Source organism: Littorina saxatilis, linkage group LG5 (genome assembly GCF_037325665.1).
Source record: "Littorina saxatilis isolate snail1 linkage group LG5, US_GU_Lsax_2.0, whole genome shotgun sequence".
Lineage (NCBI taxonomy): Eukaryota > Metazoa > Mollusca > Gastropoda > Littorinimorpha > Littorinidae > Littorina > Littorina saxatilis.
Window position 1 is genome coordinate 30,494,876 of NC_090249.1, and position 19,894 is coordinate 30,514,769.

The 19,894-nt window shown below is 39.9% G+C and overlaps 1 protein-coding gene across 1 annotated transcript in view; it reads right to left on the reverse strand.

Moving 5' to 3' along the window:
- LOC138967731 (maltase-glucoamylase-like) overlaps positions 1-19,894 on the reverse strand; it is a 55,503-nt gene that overhangs the window by 17,475 nt on the left and 18,134 nt on the right. The window contains exons 18-45 of the mRNA XM_070340387.1: positions 19,712-19,800; positions 19,401-19,450; positions 18,914-19,084; positions 18,693-18,751; positions 17,989-18,156; positions 17,514-17,652; positions 16,787-16,935; positions 16,483-16,669; positions 15,740-15,836; positions 15,065-15,177; positions 14,616-14,741; positions 12,229-12,360; positions 10,967-11,110; positions 10,388-10,504; positions 9,914-10,040; positions 8,925-9,075; positions 8,261-8,429; positions 7,547-7,663; positions 6,852-7,000; positions 6,155-6,239; positions 4,932-4,988; positions 4,128-4,258; positions 3,619-3,716; positions 3,176-3,225; positions 2,116-2,295; positions 1,622-1,680; positions 1,082-1,249; positions 453-591 (exon numbers count right to left, since the gene is read on the reverse strand). Coding sequence (XP_070196488.1) covers positions 453-591; positions 1,082-1,249; positions 1,622-1,680; positions 2,116-2,295; positions 3,176-3,225; positions 3,619-3,716; positions 4,128-4,258; positions 4,932-4,988; positions 6,155-6,239; positions 6,852-7,000; positions 7,547-7,663; positions 8,261-8,429; positions 8,925-9,075; positions 9,914-10,040; positions 10,388-10,504; positions 10,967-11,110; positions 12,229-12,360; positions 14,616-14,741; positions 15,065-15,177; positions 15,740-15,836; positions 16,483-16,669; positions 16,787-16,935; positions 17,514-17,652; positions 17,989-18,156; positions 18,693-18,751; positions 18,914-19,084; positions 19,401-19,450; positions 19,712-19,800 — 3,421 coding nt within the window. The remainder of the gene's footprint in view (positions 1-452; positions 592-1,081; positions 1,250-1,621; positions 1,681-2,115; positions 2,296-3,175; positions 3,226-3,618; positions 3,717-4,127; positions 4,259-4,931; positions 4,989-6,154; positions 6,240-6,851; positions 7,001-7,546; positions 7,664-8,260; positions 8,430-8,924; positions 9,076-9,913; positions 10,041-10,387; positions 10,505-10,966; positions 11,111-12,228; positions 12,361-14,615; positions 14,742-15,064; positions 15,178-15,739; positions 15,837-16,482; positions 16,670-16,786; positions 16,936-17,513; positions 17,653-17,988; positions 18,157-18,692; positions 18,752-18,913; positions 19,085-19,400; positions 19,451-19,711; positions 19,801-19,894) is intronic.

Genomic DNA, 19,894 nt, shown 5'->3' on the forward strand with positions numbered 1-19,894 from the left:
GCTTAAGGTAAAACAAATCATTCACCAAATAAAAATAAAAGCAATGTGTTTTGAGAGAGTCACACAGTTTAATTCCCGCATGTTTCTGGATAGCGAATTCTGCCTTTATACCAAGCGCAGCGCCATTTTCATGAGACCGCCACGCATGAATGTACTCGGAATAACATAATATATATGTACGTCATCTCGATTAAGTGCTAAGGAAGGAGTATTTAAACTTCACTTTCTTACAAATATCTGAACAAGCTGACATTGCCAAAAGCAGGAAAATTAATGCAAGACACTTTCGAAAATAAGAGTTCCAGAAAATCAAAATTGTCCATTCATCTAAAGGCAAAAAGCCTTCAGGCGAGTTATATAGGGCAATATCGATTCCATCGACGGTCTTATTCAAATAAAATCAAGGCTCCTGCCAGTGACATCAGAGCCCCCGGAGCAGAAGTAATCCTTACCTTAAATCTCAGGACATCATCAGCATGTTCCTCTACTGTGAAAAGAACATTGTTCCAGTCATCACCGAAAGGTCCGGGCCCCAGTCTGGTCAGTCGAGCACTCTGACCCAATGGGCTGGCGAAAAACTGACCATCCACCCTGGATAGAAGTGTAAACGTGGATGTAGTGGTGGTGTCTTAGTCGCACTAACATTGGTAACATTAGTAAAACGTATAAGAATGTTTGATACTCGGATACAGTTTTTTTGGCGTCGGTATTAAAACAATAAAGCACTGTCAGTCTGTCTTCCTGTCTGTCATAGTTTTTGTGAGCAGTAAAAAACGCGTTGAATATTATAATTATTGAATATCATGTCTCCTTGCTTACAACACATCGCCTCGCTGTTTCGAAGGGGAGAAACACTTCGCAGGGAACACAACATGCACAGGTTTTGTTTCTTCTCTGGAATTCGTCTAAAGGGGTACTCAGAGAGACAGACTATAACAATAGACAGAATACAGCTATCACGCAAGTAGATATGATATTCAATGGACATGACCTTAAAGTTAAAGGGGCAAAACTCTTCCACAACCAACAAAAATGCTGACAGAGATATTTCAAAACATCGTCTATTGCGTAACAAACTCACTTGTATCCAAAATTGTCTGTGGGGAAGAAGCAATCTGGAACTTTCTCGTGCCAGTGAGGCTGCCACACGCAGTTCCTTCGCATGCAGGAGTTTAGGTCGGGTACATCCATCCCTCCCTGTCTCTCGGGCCAGCAATCCACCCGGCTAAATTCTTCCTCTGTAATGATGCTGGAGAAAGATAAAATCAATGTCAGATGCGAGTACATGTATTTAGATTTGGGTTGTTGTGGTTGTTGCTTATGAAACATTCGCCATTATTACAACACTGGTACTCTTTGCTCCAAATTCTTTTGTGCTTTGGATTTTGTTGTTTTTCGGTGTGTGTTTGTATACTTGAACATGATGTAAGTTTACTGTATTTTGTTTAACTAACTCTCAAGTTTCACACTTACCTTGTAGGTGAAAAATATCGCTCTGCAGTCGAAGCGTGTCAAGATTCATACTGAATTGCTTTGGCGGTATAGTAGTACACAAGTACTAATATAGAAACTATGAACAGCTTGATGAAAAAACAAACAATGTTAAATGTTCTATACATACCCCCATGTCACCGTGAAAGAAAGAGAGAGTGGAACGCCGACACGTTCAATTACAAGTCTCTGAAAAGAAATGAGAGAAAACATTTAGTCAAGATAGCAATTCAGTTGGCGGAGAAGGCGAACGGGTATTTTGCCTTCAAACGTCGGTTAAACCGATTTTTCGGTATACCAGTGCACTGCAGTACTTCCCATGAAGACGACCCGGCTCTCCATCTAAAATCTGCCGTTGCTGTCAAATTGGGTAAGACTATCCCTTGACTTGGACAAATTCCATAAATCAACTGCTTGCTTCTGTCAATGCAGGATTGATTTGTTTTAAATGAATGTACCCGAAATTACTGTTAATCTGCGAAATGAGTTACTAACAATTCTTCACTTCGCACTGAGAGCATCTAGGCAGTTTATTTTTGGTATGTGTCCAAGAGGAGGCTTATCCCATGTTACCGATTTGTTCATAAAACTTTCAAGGTTTGCACAGTGTATTACAATGCTCACTTTGAAGTCGGAGTCATACGACCACTTTGGACTGAAGTCCTGTTTCGCTGTACCGGAAGTGAAGTCATCGACAGTGATGCTGACAACGCGAGAAGGGACACCTAGGATGTAGATGTCGCCGTAGTATAGTGTCTGGATCTCTGCAACGTTGTTCTGAATAACTGACACCGTGAGAGTGGTCTGAAAACATACATAATAATAATAATATTAATAATAATAATAATACGAGAATTTATAACGCGCACACATCTCACCACACGGCAACTCAAGCACACTCATAATTATACGCTTACGCATAGATTACATGAAGATGACAAGTTAACATTTTTAGAAAAAAAGACACACGACAAACAAACAAAAAGTACAATTGAAGAAATACCAAACAAAAACAACAAGACAGCAAACGGAAAAACAATAAAACAATAACACGAATCACAAAACATGCAGGAAAACACACGCAAAAAAATATCAGCACACCACTACCACAACCATCGCCACCACATCATCAACTGTGAACAACAAAAACAACAACAACAACAACAACAACAACAACAACAACAACAACAACAACAAACACTATGAACTAAATCGGTGATCTGACACTGAGGCCAGAGTAAGACCAGTTGCACCAATCCGTATTCATTTATTCAATAAAAAATAGTAATGGAGTATGTTTAAGTACACACTTGCACGCGTGTCTCAGCTACAATACAGATGAGTTCCTTTGGCATATATTGAGGCCAAATTTCTTACAAAAAGTATCTAAATTGACACCGTGGACAGTATATTTTAAAATGAATAAGTTATTGAAGGCAAAGACAACAAATTTGTTCCAGTTTATATAATTCAAGAAAAATGAGAACAATTGTTTTCTGGTATGCAGGTCATTCTTAATGTGTTTCATTGGCAGCGCAAAAATTCTTATAATTACATTACATGTCAAAAGATATTTAATACAATTGATATAATTGTAAAAGAAAAACCCAGCACTATTTGGATTTAAATTATTGAAGATGCCATAAGTTCATTGATTTTATTGATCTATGAGAACGGAACTTACCTCAGTTGCTGAGAAGTTGGCGAGGTAATAATCTCCACTCTGGAATGTATCTATAGAAAAAGATAAATAAGGCAGAAACAACGTCGATTAAACAGTCTTTGTGAAAAGAAAATAACGATCTATACTATGCGTCATGACAACTAGGCAGATGCGTTTGAGAGATGAGGCCGTTAAATGTAAAACCAGTTATATGACTAGAAAGGCCATGCATTGCCCTACAATTACTATGCAATAAACAGATTGATGTTACATAAGTTGATGTCTATACAGAACAGTGGAACCTACAACACAGACACCCCATACAACCAATTTCGCAAAAGCAAGATTCCCGCGTTAAAATTGACAAAAACATCAGAAAAGCACAACACGTTTTGCAGGTCATTTGAAAGAACAATCAAATCTGTATCCAAATTAAATTAAAAAGAAACAAACAAAAAACTTGCCGACAGAAACACCGTCGTCCCAGAAGAGCTGTCCGCTTGCTTGTGTTGCCGCGTTGTTGTTGTCAAGAGCAACGAACAGTGTAAATGGATTCTTCCGACTGGATCGAGTGGAAAAACAAAATACGCAGTTTTAAATACGTTAATTAAATTCCTTAATTTTGCAGCAAATAACCTTTTTTGTGCAAGGAAAGTTTGTACAATGTTTTATTTCACTGTGTCGTCGCGAACTGCATATATACAGTTGATCAACATTTAAACATTTATTCATACAGGGATAAAAAAAATAAAAAATAAAAACCAACAACAACAACAACAACAACAGCAACAGCAACAACAACAACAACAGGGAATTCAATATTAAATCTCGTTTTTTTTAAATGTAACACTTGTTACAAAGCCAAAACCCAAATAGGCTACGTCTGAAACTATTAACAGCATAGAAGTATGAACTTCTACAGAACATCTGTTATAAATATCATCGCGACACTAGTTACACAAATAATACCAACCTGAAAGTGGTATTTTGAGCTGAATCTTGCAAGGGCATAATCACGCCGCCTCGCACCAACAACTCTATTTTGGATTCTGGCTTGACGGCAACTGTTCTGTCGAAGCCGCCTGTTGACGTCACCTCCTTTCCCTGATGAGTGAAATTTCAACATTCTCGGGGTCACTGACTAATTTGATTAAGAGAGAAAAAGATGTTTGGCCATAACTCTGTCGGGAAATGTTGTGTTCGAGGAAGAGTTCCTTCACAAATCGCTTGGCTCAACTAATGGGTCGCATCGCAATATTAGTTTTACATCATTGTTTTTAAAGGGTGCAACTCTTCCACAGCATTAATAACTCCGACGGGGACATTTTTAGAAGAAAAAAAGTATGTTCATGCTGACATGGAACTAAGGGAGAAAACTGAAAGAGCAGGTAAAGTTATAAATGATTGGGGGGGGGGGGGGGGAGGGGGGGGGATGTGTTCAACAAATTTAAAAGGAAGAAAAACGGATTTTACGCAAAAGAAATAAAGAATATCTGAGTCGACAAGTCTTGTTGTTTTGCTTGTTTGCTAGCTTGCTTGGTAATTTGTTTATTTGTTTGTCTGTCTGCCTGTTTGTTTTATGGTTGGTTCGTTCCTTTGTCTGTTGTTGGATTTTTGCAAGTTGGTTTTTGTTTTGTTTATTTGTTTGTCTGTCTGCATGTCTGTTTCATGGTTGGTTCGTTCATTTGTCTGTTTGTTGTTTTGTTAATTGTTCATCTGTAACAGTGAGGTTTGCCTTTGTACTAAATTTTAGATGATGAAACATTCGTCTACTTACCTTGTAAAAATCGTACCACTTTGCAGATGGAACGTAGTAGGTCAACGATGTGACATTCTGCAATAAAAGGCATTTCCATGTTCTCATAAAAATGTTTTCGTATTCTTTTTGCTTGACGGCTTGAGTACAGGCTAAATCGGGTCAATTTTTTTCTTCTCAATTCTATCTAGCCTAGACATCCATTTAAAACTAATTTCAACAATTATCAAGAGCAAGTATTTACTGTTTAATTGTGAGTTTTAAATATGGACTATGCAATTATCTTCATTACAACACAATAGCCTGTTAGGTTTTGTCACTGCCAGAGCTAGTACGTCTTGTATAGGACGGCTGTCGATCAAACAAGACGCTCAAGACTGATATAACGACTGTAAAAGGTCCACTTTTAACAAACTGAATTCCATGTTATACTTTTACACAGACTTCGTTTTATCAATAATCATGAGAATACATCATTAAAGCTGACATAGCGCGAACCACACAATAACTCCATGAGCTTCACGCTTTGAAATATTACCTCCGAATATCAAGACTTTAAGATATAAGACTATATGTTAACACAATTCGTGACAACACTTCAGAACCGTACACCTCAGAACCGAACACTTCAGAACCGTACACGTCAGAACCGTACACCTCAGAACCGTACACCTCAGAACCGCACACCTCAGAACCGTACATCTCAGAACTGCAAACCTCAGAACCGTACACTTCAGAACCGTACATCTCAGACCTGTACACCTCAGAGCCATACACTCCAGAACCGTACACTTCTACATATTAGCATAAAAGGACAACAATAAGATATTACAACTTTCTTTCTTTCTTTCTTTATTTGGTGTTTAACGTTGTTTTTAAACCACGAAGGTTATAAGATATCACAAGACAGCATCCACTTTAAAGCATGATGTTTACATTATAACATCTCAACATAGCAGGAGAATCACCAAATACAAACACATATATTTATTTTTTTAAATTAAGACAAAAACAGTACTGTACTTGCGTTAATTTGATTAATACAAGGTTGAGTACACAGCTTGCCAATACGACATTTTCGACTCTGAGGTCATCTTCATGTCAAACAGAGTCGAATGTTCTGGTAATGGTTTGCTAATACTTTAAACTACGAAGCACACACAAAATTACCTTAAAAAGACAACACAAATTACAGAGCCGTTACACGTTGAAGTTAAAAGAAAGCAACATTCGCTTTCACTTACCGGGTACAGAACGGGCGAAATGAGAAGATGTGCTCCCCACAAGAACTGGCGACTGTTGCCTAGAGCCTTAGGATCTGTTGGAAACCTGAAGACATCAATATGGTGGTTAAAATCTATTTCACTCGTTTTTATGCCTGAAGACGACAAACCAGTGGTTATAAACCCTGTCAATTGTTGTATTTTATTATGTGATTGTGTGGACTCTGCTCTGCATTGTGTCAAGTTTTGAATACAATCGTGTGGACGATTCAGGAAATCTGTGTATGTACATTGAGATACTGATCTTATTTTAGCCTACAAAAAGGTTGTGTAATTTCGCTATTTTCAGTCGTATCGGAAAGACGCGTAACTATAATTCAAATCAATACACATCATTATAACAAACACAAACCACGGACACACACTACTCACATAATAGGTCCTGGGATTGTAAATGATTGGTCAGATCCCTCATTTAATTAGCTAACCCTCGGTTATTTTCTCGTATTGTTCTTGGCATGTCATCATATTCAAAAGTCTGATAATAAAGTCTGTCCGGTAGATTTCTCGACCTTTTTCACACTGTTTACAGCGCACTTTAAACATTGTACATGCAAAATATTAGCGACATTGATTTTTGGAGTCAATCGGTGCACGTATCCTATGTCTTTAAATAAAATGACAGATCTGTCTAAAAACCAATGAAAGTCCTACTAACTCGTGGTGCAAAGGCCGTATAACTGTGCCTCCGTTAGTGTTAACTTGATGGAACAGCGTGTAGAGATGAGGTAACAGCCAATAGCGTGTCTCGATTGCCTCACGTGCTACACGGCTGACTTCTTCACCAAAGTTCCCTGGATCTTGGTCCTGTTGGAAAAAAACAAGACTTTTATCACTGAAATAATAACAAATGTTATTGTTGACGTGAAAACAAACAATGATTCAATGAAGTTCCGGTTTAGAATGAGGCAGATTCTGTGATTGTACACATTGCTGAAAATCACTACTTTCTGCGTAGTCTAGAGACACCACCTGCATATGCAGTGTCCATAAGAGTCTCCGACTCAATACTGCGTATTTGTCCTCCCAAGCGGAAATATCATTCCAAGTCAAACTAAGACTTCACTACCTAAGCAAGTTATTGCAAAGAATATTATTGAAAGGCACAATCGTTCCCGTGTAAACAGTTCGGCTTACCATCTCTGATCTGGAATGGCTTCTGCATGGGATAATGCTTTTACTCGTTTGACAGATACCAAAAATCAACAGCCTGAGCAGAATGGGAGTTGTTAATGAATTTATATTCTTAAAAGCTGATAATGAATTAGAGAACCGAATTTTTTAACGGGAAGAACTACGCCTTTAATTTGCTCAAGTTTATAAATAAATAAATAGCAGTCTCACAACACTTACCCGGTTGCCCACAGCATTGTGGTTTCTGGAGAAGGTGTAGAAAGCCCCCAGTTGCATCCAGCGTTTACACAGCTCCGCCGTTGCCGTCCCCAAGTGACCACAGATGTCTGCTCCCGTCTGGTGATTATAAAGAAAATTGAAAAACAAAAGAACTGTTTTTCAACTTTGTTCATTTTACCCACAGTCATCTTGTTGTTTTAGATTATAAAGAACACAAAGAAGCAACACGTTTTCGCGGCGGGGTATGGGGTCTGTTGTCTCAGGGGGTAGAGCAATGGACTTATAATCCTCAGACCGGAAGCAGCTCGTATTTTCCACGCAATGGGATAGTAAAGCGTGAAATCAAATAACAGAACGTCTTGGGTTACATGGAAAGATGGACACGTTTTACGGTATGAATATTTCATAAAGATGTAAAGATTGTTAAGTATCGAGGAAGATTATAGACATTTACATTATGCATCTTATAACTAAGTAATAAATAATAAGATATTTAAATGAAGTAGTGGTACCAATCCTTTGCAAATGATATTGCAAAAAGAATCAAAGAATGTTATTTCTCACTAGGGTACACACTGAACCGAGAACTTCAATTGGGCAACCCAAAACTAAATTACTGTAAACAAATTGAACGAATCGAACTAAACCATGACTTTAAGTTTGACGAACCCAGTCTGCGTAAGAAAATACACCATGCTAAAGTGATATGCTCACGTATGCAAATCCAAAGAGATTGAACTCCAAAATGCCCACGATGGACGCCCTGAGGTCCCCCCAGGAGCTGAGGTTGTCCCCCAGCCAGTGTCCAGCATACTGACCACTGCCCACGAAGGTGGACCTGGTGACCACAACACCTCGCTCACCTGTTGCTGACCGCAGTGCTCTGTGCGATGGAAAGTAAAACTACATCACTGGACAATAATGAGGATTTTTAAACAGTAAGGTTGTATAAACGATGATATATTTATGTACACTTAGAATATTATTATATATAACAAGGTATCTACACTTTCATAAATAGTGATATCTACACGTGTATATACAAAATGTCTTAACATGACCTTCCCTTGACATCTAATATGCTCCGGCTTTTCTCTTTTGCCGTGTGGCAACATTTTTTCTGCAACCCCACTATCGTCAATATATGTCTCCTGCCTCTTCAACCCACAAACTTTTCTCGTTTTATGCCATTTCATAACTAACTTAGAGTAATGGCGGTCTTGACATGGCAAAGCTATAGGAACCAATGGACGTGATTAAAGCTGGCTAGGTTGTCTCATAGTTTAATAGTTCTCTTCCTCAAAAGCCTTCTTTTCCAATGTCGAGAGAATCTAAACACCACTACAGCTGCAAGACATACAGAATAAATAATACTTACTCCAGTGTAGGCGGAGTTTGAGACCATCCATAGAGGTTGTGCACATCGTAGTGCCGATATTCGCCGTGCTCACCTTGCACTCCGGTGAGACACAGTGTCTTGTCCGACAGACGGCCGCGACGTTGTTGTTCGTCAAAGTTAAACGAAGCCCCTGTAAGAAAACATAAAAGCTTGAGTATTGAGTGTGTTTCAAATGGCAAGTGGATTGAAGGCATTTAACTTTGAGTTTGAAACCCCCCCCCCCCCCCAAAACAAAAAAAAACCCACTCCAACTCGATCACGTTTGTTCTAAGTTCGCCGTGAACTTTAAATTTGCGTAACTAGAAAAAAAAATAGACTTTTATTCTAATATGCTCATTTGAGATAATCACTGTACTTCTGCAAACTGGACTTTTTGTTCATTCTTTTAGTAATGTATGCAGTCACATAAGCTTACTCAAGAACTGTATTCTCTAAGGGATACTTGACAATACTTCTATTTCTTGGAATTTTGCATGTCTCAAGACATGCCAGAATCCTGGCAAAATATGTAACACCGACTCAAGATAAAAAAGATAAACACACACAAGAAAGGTTACTTGTTGGAAAGTGTTTGTTTGTTTGTTTGTTTGCTTAACGCCCAGCCGACCACGAAGGGCCATATCAGGGCGGTGCTGCTTTGACATATTACGTGCGCCACACACAAGACAGAAGTCGCAGCACAGGCTTCATGTCTCACCCAGTCACATTATTCTGACACCGGACCAACCAGTCCTAGCACTAACCCCATAATGCCAGACGCAAGGCGGAGCAGCCACTAGATTGCCAATTTTAAAGTCTTAGGTATGACCCGGCCGGGGTTCGAACCCACGACCTCCCGATCACTAGGCGGACGCCTTACCACTAGGCCAACCGTGCCGGTTTGGAAAGTGTTATTTTTTTGACCAAACAAGACTACTAAGATATAAATTTAAAATAAGATTTGTTGGATTAAAACTGACTCAACTTACCTGTTCTGTAGGGAGGATCGTCGAGCTTACTGACAGGACATTTCAGACTCCAGTAGGGCTTGACGTCAGCCGGCCAGTTGAAGGGTCTGTCTTCATTGGTACCGAACACTGCTGGCTCGTTCATATCCTGTCGACATTACACAATATCTGAGTAAGTATTCTGAGTGCCCTTATTATGTGACGAACACTAGCTGCTGGCTCGTTCATGTTCTTGGGATATTACACAATATTTGAGTAAGTATTCTGAGTGTCCTTATTATGTGACGAACACTAGCTGATGGCTCGTTCATGTCCTTGCGACATTACATAATATCCGAGTATGTATTCTCCCTGCCCTTATTATTTGATTATTATTATTTCAGATTAACTTGAATCAAATCTTGTTCAATCTAAAATTCATAAGTAACGCTGGTTTACACACAAAAATTCCGAAAACTAATAGTTAACAATTAATTAAGCGAAAGGTGTTCTCACGGTCCACAATCCATCGAAGGCGATTCTACCGCGATGTTTGACGATTAGTTCCCTCCACACCCGTCTGGTCTCAGACTTGAAGAAATCTGGGAATACTGTTTTTCCTCTTGGCCATACCTGCAAGAATATAACACCTCTTTAGTTCTTTGTGATATTTGTGTACGTGTATTTTTCAACAAAACAACCAAACAATCAATGCTTGTTTCGTTTTGTCAATTACATTTTCCATGAACTGACCATTCTTGTGTTTTTTTTCTCCTGATTTTCGAAACAACCAAACAGAGAGTTTTACACAGTAGTACAGAAGAAAAAAAACAATAATAGAAAAACTAACAACACAAAGATGTCTGTTAACATTTTACCCCAACCATTTGACTTTTTAAGAAGAAGAAGAGGAAAAAGAATGTATTCCACCATACAGCATACAAGATATTGGTATTTGTCCTGTTTAGTAATATGTCCCAACACTACAACACGATGTATTATTAAAAAAAAGGCAGACGCAGTGACAGACTTTTGAGCGACTTTTAATAAATTGTAACACGTGAACGACGTATGTCAAAGAAAAAGTGAACTCACATAACCAAATATGGACCCATCATCATCGGCGGAGTCTTTAGGGTAGGTGTACCCCGTGTCGTTGGGCCACTTGATGAAGCCGCTCACCGCCTTCAGCTCCTTGTAAGGCTCGTAGTCACTGTAGTTGCTCACCACTGCGGGGTCCTGACGAGTGGATTCAATCAAAACATAAGACACAGAACATAGCATAAGACGTTCATGAGACTTGAGCCTTTAATTTAACAAAGAGACCAAAAAGCACTGTACTCACGTTAAAATGACGGAACGAATAACGGCGACGTTTCGACCGAAGGATCTTCTTCGGGCACGAAAAGACAAGCTCACACAAAAAAGAAGAAGAAAGACGATAGAACAGAAAGAAAGGAGAATCACTGACAAAACAACGGCACTTATCGTCGTTCTTCTTTTTTGTGTGTACTTGTCTTTTCGTGCCTGAAGAAGACCCTTAGGTCAAAACGTCGCCGATATTCGTTCCGTATTCGTCATTTTAACATGAGTACAGTGCTTTTTGGTCTCTTTGTTGTTCGCTCTCACGTGCAGTCGCCATTGTTTATTTGCTTTAATTTAACGTTATGCATTACAATGTCATTGTATACCGAGAGCCGTTTCGGCTCTGGAATGTTCACACTCTTAAAGTGGTCCTGGTGAGCATGTTCAGTTGAGACACCGGACACCCGACTTTAATTAAACCATAAACAGCAAACCAGGAAAGTCTTTTGGTTCTGGTGGGTTTTTTTTACCCTTAAAAGGTGTTGTTAGTGCACACAATCCTTGAGTGAGACCGCGTTAGAAAGACGCTTTGAAACCCAGACAGTACGTCTCAGCTCATAGAACTTTGATTTCATAGATCTTGCCAAGATACAACCATGAGTTCACGCGCGGACCAAGTACGTTAGTGGCTCAAGAATCTCTAGCATTGCTTGCTTTGTATAAAGCTTTCACAGAAGGGTTTTTTCTTCTTGTCAACGGATGACATCTGTCTTTTGAAATCAGAGAAAGATTATTGAAATGTATCTGTACATATGAACACGGTTGAAATCTGAGACTCTTGATGCTATCCTTTTCACGTATAAGTTGTACAGGTTGAACGTTCACCCGAAGTCAACATAATCAGCTAATGAGTCAAGAGACTGGCCGCAACGAAATTCATATTTGGATTGAGAAGTGAATGCTGGGACGGGATGGTGTGAGAGCAAACTGGGACAAGGAGTCGGGACAGGCAAAGAAAAAGAAGAAGAAAAGAAAAGAAAAAAGAGACTGACCAGAATGATGATAGTTCTCATGCCTTGATCTCTGAGGCTCTCAAAGTACTCAGGCAGTCCCCGAAAGCTGTCGTTGTCAAGAGTGAAGTCACGTCTCTCCGACATGTGGTCGATGTCTACATACTGCACATCCTGCATGTAGCAAACAAAAATTAAAACATTATAAAATAATAATAATGATAATAATAATGAGGATATTTATATGGCGCAAATCCTTAAACAGTTCTAAGCGCCTCATAAAAACATACATAAATAAATTATTCTGTACACAATTCCAAATCAAATAGTAATACACATTACGACTCTCCGCACACAGAGCACAGATTGCAGGCTATGCGGTTGTATCAGAATCATGCCACAAATGGGATTACCAAGTTCTGATTCTCTTGTGGTCTTTGCTAAAACGTGTTTAAACATATGCATGCCATCACATGTGCATGTTGCATGACACACAACATTCGGACACAATCACAAGAATTCCCTATTCGTGAACGTGAAGAACAAATAAGCCACGGTGAACATTGCGGTGAGAACTTTACAGGGATAAAATATGAAATAAAAGTTCAATTGGCGAGTCAAAACAAGTGGGAACAGGAAACAGAAACCGCACAAACACATCCATCCACATTTCTTCTCGCCGTGTTGGGTTAGTTTGCTTGCATTGTCTAATGTCAAGATGTGTATATCGTGTGTGTGTGTGTGTGTGTGTGTGTGTGTGTGTGTGTGTGTGTGTGTGTGTGTGTGTGTGTGTGTGTGTGTGTGTGTGTGTGTGTGTGTGTGTGTATTGGAATTGTAAAGCGCTTGGAGCTGTGAATCGGGACTTGCGCTATATGAAATGATTATTCATTATTATTATTATTATTATTATTATTATTATTATTATTATTATTATTATTATTATTATTATTATTATTATTATTATTTAAGTTATTGAGACATCCCAGTGCACTAAGGGATTTATAGAGCAAATCGAGAAAATTCATTATTGAACGAAGCGCATAGCGCTGAGTTCAATAATTATTTTCGAGATTTGCTCTATAAATCCCTTAGTGCACTGGGATTGTTTCAATAACGATATTGTCAGTACCGTCATAGAAAAAAGAAGATTCCAAACGCACATTTTGCAACGCGCATTTGAATAGGCATAACTGTGTGGTCAGGTCGTGTTCAGTAAAGATCTACTTTTGTGTGGGGTGTCTCAAGTGTGTCGTGCTTTCGTCACACGCATTTTAATTTCTGTTGGTAAATTCCAGTGTAGCGTTAAGCTGAACAGTGATGATCTTTCAGAGAGACCTCATTTGAACTCGGAGAAAGGACTTCGTTATTTGCGATTCGAAACCTCCAGTCGAGCTTCGACGGATTGACTGTGCGGAGTGACTCCCCTTGAATTGACTCGAAGCGAGACTCGACGGTTTGCACATTTTCAAAACAAATGTGGCATATTTCTCGTGTTGTATCTTCACTCATCGGGGAGTCTGATACTAAATATGAACGGTAAGAATGCTCTGAACCCTACACGTATTATATCCCCATCGTTTTTTCGTTCACATTTGCCCAACATGTTAATTTGCTGAGCGGGGTTAATGTCGTCTGCTAGGCTACCTGGGCGAACCACTGCAGTCTGCACTGAGTCTGCACCAGGGACGTATATTAGAGGTCTATGGTCTGCACGCATGAGGCAGGCTGTTAATAAGTCTTATATATGGTAAGAACGTTCTGAACCCTACACGTTTTCGATTACGATTGTTCTTGCCTTGAAATAATAATTCGGAAACCATTCATTTACTGAACTGATGTAGTCGTATTTCTGTGTAGTCTGCTACAGAGTCGATCGAGTCAGTCTTCCCATAGACCTATATTCCAAACAAGTCTAGCTGGTACGTTATCGGAATAACACTTGTGTTTTCTGTTAGCCGCTGGGAATTGTATACTAACTCATCATTTGGTAATGTGGATGATAAGCTACATGTCACTAACACGGCATATGAGAAGAATCTATGCAAGTCGGCGAAAATTAGATGAAACACAGCGGCATCAGTGGCACTGGCACAGGCACATGCAATCTGTCAGAAAAAAACCCACTTCTGCTTTAATTGAGAAGCAGGGAATTTATGGTCATTTGGTATTGTGGAGAATATAAGCTACATGTCATTAATTAATTCTGAGGATGAGCGCACAGTCTCGCTTAGGCAAAGGGCGGAAGAATACGCTCTGTGGAAAAGTTAGCGCACTCCAAGAGTGCGCTAACAGGTTTAGCGCATCGCAATTAGCCAATCAACTGGTTCACATCAGTCATGTGACACCAGTACTTACTGACAATTATTATTATTATTATTATTATTATTATTATTACCCAACACATGATACTATTGTAGACAAACACGTACGTGCGGAATCCCGGCAGCCTTGGTTCTGTCCACCGCTGTCTTCATGTTGTCCAGCGAGTTGTAGCCATACTTACACAGCTGGAAGCCCAGGGCCCAGTAGGGAGGCATGTAGGGACGTCCCACAGCCTGTGAAATAGTATTATATCCTAAATGTACACAAAATCCAACTCGAGCAGTCATGCAAGTCACTTTCTCAGAAAACGTTTTAACTACCAGAATGGGAACTAAGAATGATAAAACTGTGTGCTAATGAGGTTACAGTCAAATATAAACAAAGTGGTACTAGACAAACACAGACAGACAGACAGACAGACACACACACACACACACACACACATACACATACACACCATCGCACACACCATCGCACACACAAACACACACACACACACACACACACACACACACACACACACACACACACACACACACACACACACTCGACTCACAGCTGTGTACTGCTGCACGACGTTCTCAGGACTTGGCCCCAGGAAGAGGTAGAAGTCCAGAATGCCACCGATGGTGCGATACGTGATCATAGGTAGTGGTGTGAACGTGTAATCTGCAATAGTAAACATTCCTTATTCGAACACAAAGTTACAGACAGACACAGACACAAATAGACAGACAGAGCACTCGGCTTTTCGCTGTGTAAATATGGCTACAACAGCAGATGAAAGTAATATAAACATATTGTGGGAATGTGTGTGTTTTTGTGATTGCGTGTGATTGCTTGTGTGTGTGTGTGTGTGAGTGTGTGTGTGTGTGTGTGTGTGTGTGTGTGGTGTGTGTGTGTGTGTGTGTGTGTGTGTGTGTGTGTGTGTGTACGTGCGATTATTATTCGAATTCAAACATTTTTTGCCTGCTTGTGGTAACAGCTGCAACCACGTTTTGCTGGGAGTTTGTTCCATAAACTTTATCTTTTTCTCCGTGTCTCCTTAAATTGTTTTTTGGGTTTTTTTTTGCTGTCTCTGAAATTATCACCTCGAACGTGTTATCTCGATTCTTTCACATTTCTGTGGCACTATGCTTGTCTCAGAGAATACTTTGAAAGTGATATTACGCGCAGAATTGTGAACAATACGACAAATAAAGCAAATAATTATGTCTTGTTACTTCTTTACCTTGCGGGTTACTGTTGAATAGCAAAACGCCGTGCGCATTTCCGTCCTCTTCCACGCACTGGTAGAAAGGGTGTGTGCCGTAGTGGTTGCGATAATGCTGAAAGCCAGAACAAAAATCCGTATCAGCAATTAAGAGAGAAGTCAAAGATGTTTAATTTATTGGGCATGGTATATTACATTATGCAGTGTAGCACACGAACGTTTTGGCAGGTAATGACAAATAGGGCCACCCTACTCCCCTGATCTCAACCCACCCGACTACTTTCTGTGGAGGTACCTCAAGAACAGGATATACTGCAACAATCCCCAGACCCTGGCAGCTCAGAAGGACAACATCAGAAGGGAAATCAGGCGCATACCAGCTGACATGATTGGACGAGTCATGGACAATTTCAACGTTCGTGTTGTAGCAGGACATCCCATCATTCTGCTATTGTTTGGTAAACAAATATTCTAAATCGCTCTTCGCAGTCGAAAATAAGATCAAATAGAACATATATAGGGCGCTTTTTTGGGCCACCCTGTACACTAGCAATTAACCTTGTTATTTTTCAAGAGAGACCTACAATGCACCTCATAAAGTTACATTATCTTCGCCCCCCAGACCCCTTAACCAAGCCTTTGCCCCTCGACCTCATCGAGGTCTGGTCGGCCCCTGGACCCCGGTCACACTCCCCCTAAACCCTCCTCCATTACCCTTTGATCCGCCCCTGACACTGGTGAACAAAAGGAATGCAAATTACTGTCAGCGTGTCATCCGCCCTCGTAGGCTGGTCGCGAGCAAAGAAGGCGTAGGTGTGGTACCACAGATCGCGTCTGAAGGTGGAGTGGATGTTCTCTCCCATTCCGTACACATTACGGGTTGCCAGACGGCTGGACAGCTGCAGGAACTGGTCGTGAAACACCAGACCGCCCACACCCGTGTCAAACCTGTCATGGGATGAGAAGGACAAAATAAGGGATAGAGAAGTTAACTAGGCAAAGTGGAACATAGAAACTGCAACAACAACAACCAGGGATATGTGAAATAGATGTATTATGACTCACAGAACTGCTCCAGTGGCAACTCTGACGACACGGAAAGCGAATGTATCATTGCTGATGACTTCAAATCGGTACTGAGAGCTAGTGACGTCATCTTGGGGCAGGTTCAGCTGCATGGGGACTGTGTAGCGATCTTCACTGGGTGTGTCAAACTGAAATAGAAATGGAAATTGCCAAGGATTAGTGGAAAGCCATACACATTTATGTGATATGTAATTACAGAATTTACTTGTTTATTTGCATTGAAATGCTGTATTTATCTACGTGTTTGTCTGCTCTTTCGATTACGTTCTCAGCTGTAGCTTTGTTTTTCTGTCTGCTTGGCAATTGTTTGCTTTTAGTATTTGCGTTTGTTCTCTTATTTCTGTCTTTTTTTCTTTTCTTTATTATTTTGGGAAGTTAGGGAAAAGGTATTTACTGTAAAAAAAAAAAAAAAGTAAAGAAGAAAGTTAAACGTGAGTGAGAACCGACATTTCGCCAGAGTGACTGCCTGACTCAATCAACTCAACTACCTGATTCAATTAATTTTGCTCTTGTAGGATCTTAGTGGACTTTAGGTAAGCTTTACTGTTGGTATATTTACAGAATTCCCGTTTAATGTATACATTTTTTAAGTACAATAAACAACAGCCACAGCTAAAATAAAGTGCAAGACTAAAGCAAACTTTAATTTACCTGTGAGATTAAAAGTCTTCATTTCTTGTTGATAAGCTATGTGTAAATATCTCACCTTAAATCGCATCACGTTGTCTCCGTACTCTTCCATCGTGAAGACGATGTGAGAAAGTTCATTTCCAAACGGTCCAGTTCCCACACGACGTAGATTGACTTTCAACCCTTTTGGAGTCGTCTCCCAGGGGCCATCCACGCTGAAAGCAGCAAGGGCATGGATTGTTCGATCGAATGGGGGCAGGTGAGGAGAGAGAGAGAGAGAGAGAGAGAGAGAGAGAGGGAGAGAGAGAGAGAGAGAGAGAGAGAGAGAGAGAACTTAAGTAAATTATAAACATGAGCAGACACATTTATAGAACAAAATAACAGAAAGGAAGATAGAAAAAAGAACACAAAGAAAGACAGAAAGAAGAAACTATTGTTTCCCCCCCCCCCCTAAAAAAAACAAAAAAACCCACACCCAAACAAATTGATGCCGCGTGATAACTGAGTCATCACAATTCTAACCTCAGACCTAAAACGCTCCACTCACTTACCTGTACCCATAGTTACTCTGCGGAAAGAAGCAGTCTGGTATTGCCGGGTCCTTGTGGGGTTGGTACACACACCCTCTCAGCTGACATTTGTTGATGTCGGGTACATCCACCCCGCCCTGTCGTTCCGGCCAGCAGTCGATTCGGGTAACTGCGCTTTCCTCTACAGTTCTGCAGAGAGGTAATCAACAATTCGATTCCCAAAGTGAAAGCGATGAAATACTGTATTAGAAATGCAAGTGCTGAAATAATAGACCTACTGGCTATGTTTTACTCGCTAAGCTCTGATGGCTTTCTTTTTCTCACACACTCCAGGGCTCCCCACCGACACTCTACTTAGAAAGTCCCGGAACACCTCATCATAAACTTAATAAGCGGAATGTCAGAGGGTCCCAAGATCAGAGGGACTTTTGGAAGTTCTGTGAGACTTTTTAATGAAAGATCATAGTTCCGTGGCCTTTTCTTACCATTCCGCCTTTTAAAGTAAGGAATGTTTAGCCGTTATCTAATGGTAATGTCATTATCTTGTGTCTCATTTGCGTAAATGTATTTGCCTAAGCGGTTCTACGAATTTGTCTGAGGCAGAAATAATATAATGTCCCATGTTCCACCACTGTTCAGTTTCATCTATAGTGTCATGTTATTAAACACATGTATTCAGCCACGTATTACGCAGTGTTTTCCACTGTCATGCTCGTTATACTTACTTCCAACTCACTGTAAAGTTGCTTGATAATGGAGCGGCAATATTGCTGATCTTGAAGATCTGAAACAAGAAATCCAATTTTGTTTCTAGAAATGTGAATCAACTTATACACAGTGTGCTTGTTTTAACAATGAATCAGTAAACAGAACACACTAAAAGACGACAGATATTTAGAACAGATGTTACAACGATGTATTTTAACGGATACTTTGTGTCACTTACTTTGGTAGAGGAGTCATAGTCCCAGTCAAACGTCCAGTCCACTGGGCCGCTGTCTCCCCTGATAGTGACGTCATGCACGTGAGGCTCAACACCCCAAATGTCAAGGTCACTGAAGGTCAAGGTCGAGGTTTCTGCTACATTGTTGTGGGTGACTTTGAAGGAGAGTGAGTCCTGGTGGATACACAGCAAGCTGGACTTTGTATTGGTGTTTCCATGACAATGTTCAGCTAATAATATGTGTAATCGTCAAAACAACCGCCAGCTCCTTCGCGTGATGTTTTCGGCCTCATGGAAATAACAATTTGGGTACCATTCCTGTTTTTGTTTAACCACACTGTTACGCATACATGCTTATTTAAAGAATAAACCAACAGAAATATTTAGATTTTTGTGTTTTTCACTTTTATTTTAGATGAATGACATGATGCTGTTTGTTGTTATTCTCGCTTTACATATGTAAGACCACAAACTAACAAAATCGTCTCACCGGTGTTGCTTTGAACTCAGCAAAGTAGTAGTTTCCATTCTCAAAGGTGTCTGCAAAAGAAAGTAAAAAATCAGAACTTACGGCTTAATGTATTTTTTATTTGGTATACCCACACATTATTATTTTCAATTTTTAATAATTTCCACTGATGAAAGACTGAGATATTGTTTATGTAGCACGCTTTCAAGAATATAGTTAAACAGCAATTAGAAAAAGCAAGGTTGAAAATCCGAAACACCAACTGCAAGATTACCGGTCTAACGGTTCAATCATTTGCATGTACATGGTATCGAGTGGTAAACTATACAAACCAATAGACACTCCGTCATCCCAGAAGAGACTGCCAGAGGCTGTTCCATTGTTGTCTAGTGCTACAAGCAGTTTCAACGGGTTCTTGCGACTGAAACATAATTATGCGCTTTATTATGAAGCTTTACGAAAGGCAACATTTTTGGCCTAAGACTTACTTCAGACAATCATATTATAAATAGTGT